This window comes from Cryptomeria japonica, chromosome 11 (genome assembly GCF_030272615.1).
Source record: "Cryptomeria japonica chromosome 11, Sugi_1.0, whole genome shotgun sequence".
NCBI classification, from domain to species: Eukaryota; Viridiplantae; Streptophyta; class Pinopsida; order Cupressales; family Cupressaceae; genus Cryptomeria; species Cryptomeria japonica.
In genome coordinates this window covers 664901015-664904049 of record NC_081415.1, presented here as the reverse complement: position 1 = coordinate 664904049, position 3035 = coordinate 664901015, and the positions used below count along the sequence as shown (strand labels likewise).

Sequence of the window (3035 nt, the reverse complement as noted above, 5' to 3'; positions counted from 1 at the left end):
AAGAAAAAAGAAAAAAAGTGTACGGTTAATTGTTTGTTTGACAAGTCTTCGAACATGTAGTGTCGTGGTTAAAACATTTTGTTGGTGAAGCGACCATCAAGATTCAAACCCCTGCTGGGATGAGGTCCCCCGATTGTAGCCTCATCGGTTCATGTGACAGTTGTGACATGTATATAAGAAACTACAATAGATGTGACATATGTAATACATGTAGCTTTTACACCAAAATGATTTTATAAATATTTATATTTTAATATAATTAATTTTATGATATTAAAATATATCTAAATCTTAGATTTACTTGTATACCTTGAATCCCATATGTGCAAGTGCTAATTATTAAATCAGATACATATCAATGTTCCAATGTGAGTCCTCCTATCTGTAATGTAGAATTGATTAAAGAAAAATCACTCTATATATTCGATCTCTTCACAATTAATTTATTTTAAATGACTATCCTTTAGTTCAGGCTGGCTTTATGCATAACTTTAAGATCTATATCATTGGCATCACAGAATAAGAATCTATACTTCCATCCTACTCTTTGAACTTTCTTAAACAAAATAAAACCATTCATTTGATAGCACTTTGGCTAAAAATTAGTTATAAACATTTATGATTATGATCCAGTTATTACTACAACACCAAATTCTTCAAAATTTAGTCTGCGGTTGCTTGCAATTCTCAACCGACCAGTCTGATTTATTCATTCTTCACACACAGTCAGCATTCATATTATCCAAAAGCATCTATCTAAGATGAAAATTCATTTATTTGATAAGTTTGTAACAAGCTTCTCCATCCTCCATAAATAGTGCAAATGTGGAACAAATCAGAAACAATAGTCAATCTCACAAAGAATGATCTATCATTGTCGGGGCTGATCGTATGGATCCTTATTATTATAAAAACAATCATATTATTATTGAAATAGGAAATACAATAACTTTGGATACAATAATAAGATGGTTCAGCATTTTAAGAACATTGACCATTTATATGGTTTAATTATTTATTTGTCAAGCCGAAACTTACCCAAAGGAATAGCTATGCATATTTGATCTTATTTAGTGGTTTCTCAAACTCCAATCTTAGACTGGGGAATATCTAGAGGAGGAAATGTGATGGGAGGAAATGATGTTGGGAGGAAACCTTGGAAGATGAGAGGCACGAGGAGGGGCAGCAACTTGAGGAGGATGGTAGCTTTAAAATGGAGGGGAGAATGGTTTTGGTGGATGCGGAAATGGTTTAAATGAAGGTTTAGGAGGGAAGTTCAGCTTAGGTTTGGGAGGCAATTTTGGGAGAGGTGGAAGTGGTTTTATTAAAGGTTTGGGAGGAAAGTTGAACTTAGGTTTACTAAAGAATTCTGGAAAAGGTGGATGCGGTTTAAATAAAGGTTTAGGAGGGAAGGTCAGCTTAGGTTTGGGAGGGAATGTTGGGAGAGGTGGAAGTGGTTTCTTCGGGGGTAGATGAGGGAAGGTTAGCTTAGGTTTGGGAGGGAATGTTGGGAGAGGTGGAAGTGGTTTCTTTGGGGGCAGAGGAGGGAAGGTCAGCTTAGGTTTGGGAGGGAATGTTGGGAGAGGTGGAAGTGGTTTCTTTGCGGGTTTGGGAGGTAGAGGTGGAAGTGGTTTCTTTGGGGGCAGAGGAGGGAAGGTCAGCTTAGGTTTGGGAGGGAATGTTGGGAGAGGTGGAAGTGGTTTCTTTGGGGGCAGAGGAGGGAAGGTCAGCTTAGGTTTGGGAGGGAATGTTGGGAGAGGTGGAAGTGGTTTCTTTGCGGGTTTGGGAGGGAGAGGTGGAAGTGGTTTCTTTGGGGGTAGAGGAGGGAGAGGGGGAAGTGGTTTCTTGGCGGGTTTAGGAGGGAGAGGGGGAAGTGGTTTCTTTGGGGGTAGAGGAGGGAGAGGTGGAAGTGGTTTCTTAGCGGGTTTAGGAGGGAAGGTCAGCTTAGGTTTGGGAGGGAACTTTGGGAGAGGTGGAAGTGGTTTCTTTGGGGGTAGAGGAGGGAGGGTCAGCTTAGGTTTGGGAGGGAACTTTGGGAGAGGTGGAAGTGGTTTCTTTGGGGGTAGAGGAGGGAGGGTCAGCTTAGGTTTGGGATGGAATTTTGGGAGAGGTGGGAGTGGTTTCTTAAAAGGCTTGGGAGGAAATTTTGGAAAAGGGGGAAGAAACAAAAACGCAGCAGGACAAGATAATGGTGACAACTTCAAATCGGTAGAGATGACAAATGTAGTTGTTTCTTCTTTATCTCCTACATTGTTCTTCAATACCAGCTTGCTGGATGCATCTCCATTTCCAAGTGTAGATGGGGAGGAGCAGGGGGATTTGGAGTATTTGCTCAAGAGCCTAGCATGACACTCCTCTGAGGATTCCACAAGGGGAATGCTGGCTTTGAATGCTCCATTTTCATCAATGCCTACTACGCCACGCTTGTGTATTTCTCCCTTGCTGTTTCTGCACTCAATCCCAACTAGTGCACCTGCAAACACAATACAAAGTCCTCTAGCTCAAATGTAATGAATTAAACTCTTCTCTGGAAAATTAAACCAATGAACAAACAAACAACCTACCTTGGTATGTGAGATGCTTTTGAATGCACTCATCGCACTTCACAACTCCTGACACCAATGCAGAATTCTGTGTAGAATCCCCAGATGCAATCGTAGTTAAAACAAATGCAAAAGCTAAGACTACGAGGGGACGAACCCCCATTGAAATCCGCATTGCTTAGGAAAGGACTGTGATGATCTGATGATCCGGTTAAAGAAGTTACAGCTATTTAAAGGTTCAAATTCTAGATCGATTGAAACCCAGCACATGCATTGCCTCTGACAAATGGGTCGCTGGACAGATGAGATCACTAAATGAGACTCATGATTTCCATACTTTGTTAACCGACTTTAGGTGCATTTTATCAATGCCATTCAAATTGTCACAATCCCCATCTTCCCACATTCACGAACGCCATGTTCTTAAGCATGATCATAATCTGACCCCCTCATTCGATTCGATTACAAGTTTCACCGGTTCTAGATGAGGAG

The 3035-nt window shown here is 40.9% G+C and overlaps 1 protein-coding gene across 1 annotated transcript; it reads right to left on the bottom strand.

Annotated features, from left to right (window-relative positions):
- Window positions 1–757: 757 nt before the first annotated feature.
- Window positions 758–2761, bottom strand: LOC131050673 (proline-rich protein 4). The gene is made up of 2 exons (XM_057984886.2): window positions 2565–2761; window positions 758–2473 (listed from the first exon to the last, which is right to left on the bottom strand). Exons 1-2 carry the CDS (start codon window positions 2716–2718, stop codon window positions 1209–1211), a joined length of 1419 nt encoding a protein of 472 aa, XP_057840869.2. The 5' UTR covers window positions 2719–2761; the 3' UTR covers window positions 758–1208.
- Between the last annotated feature and the right edge of the window lie 274 nt (window positions 2762–3035).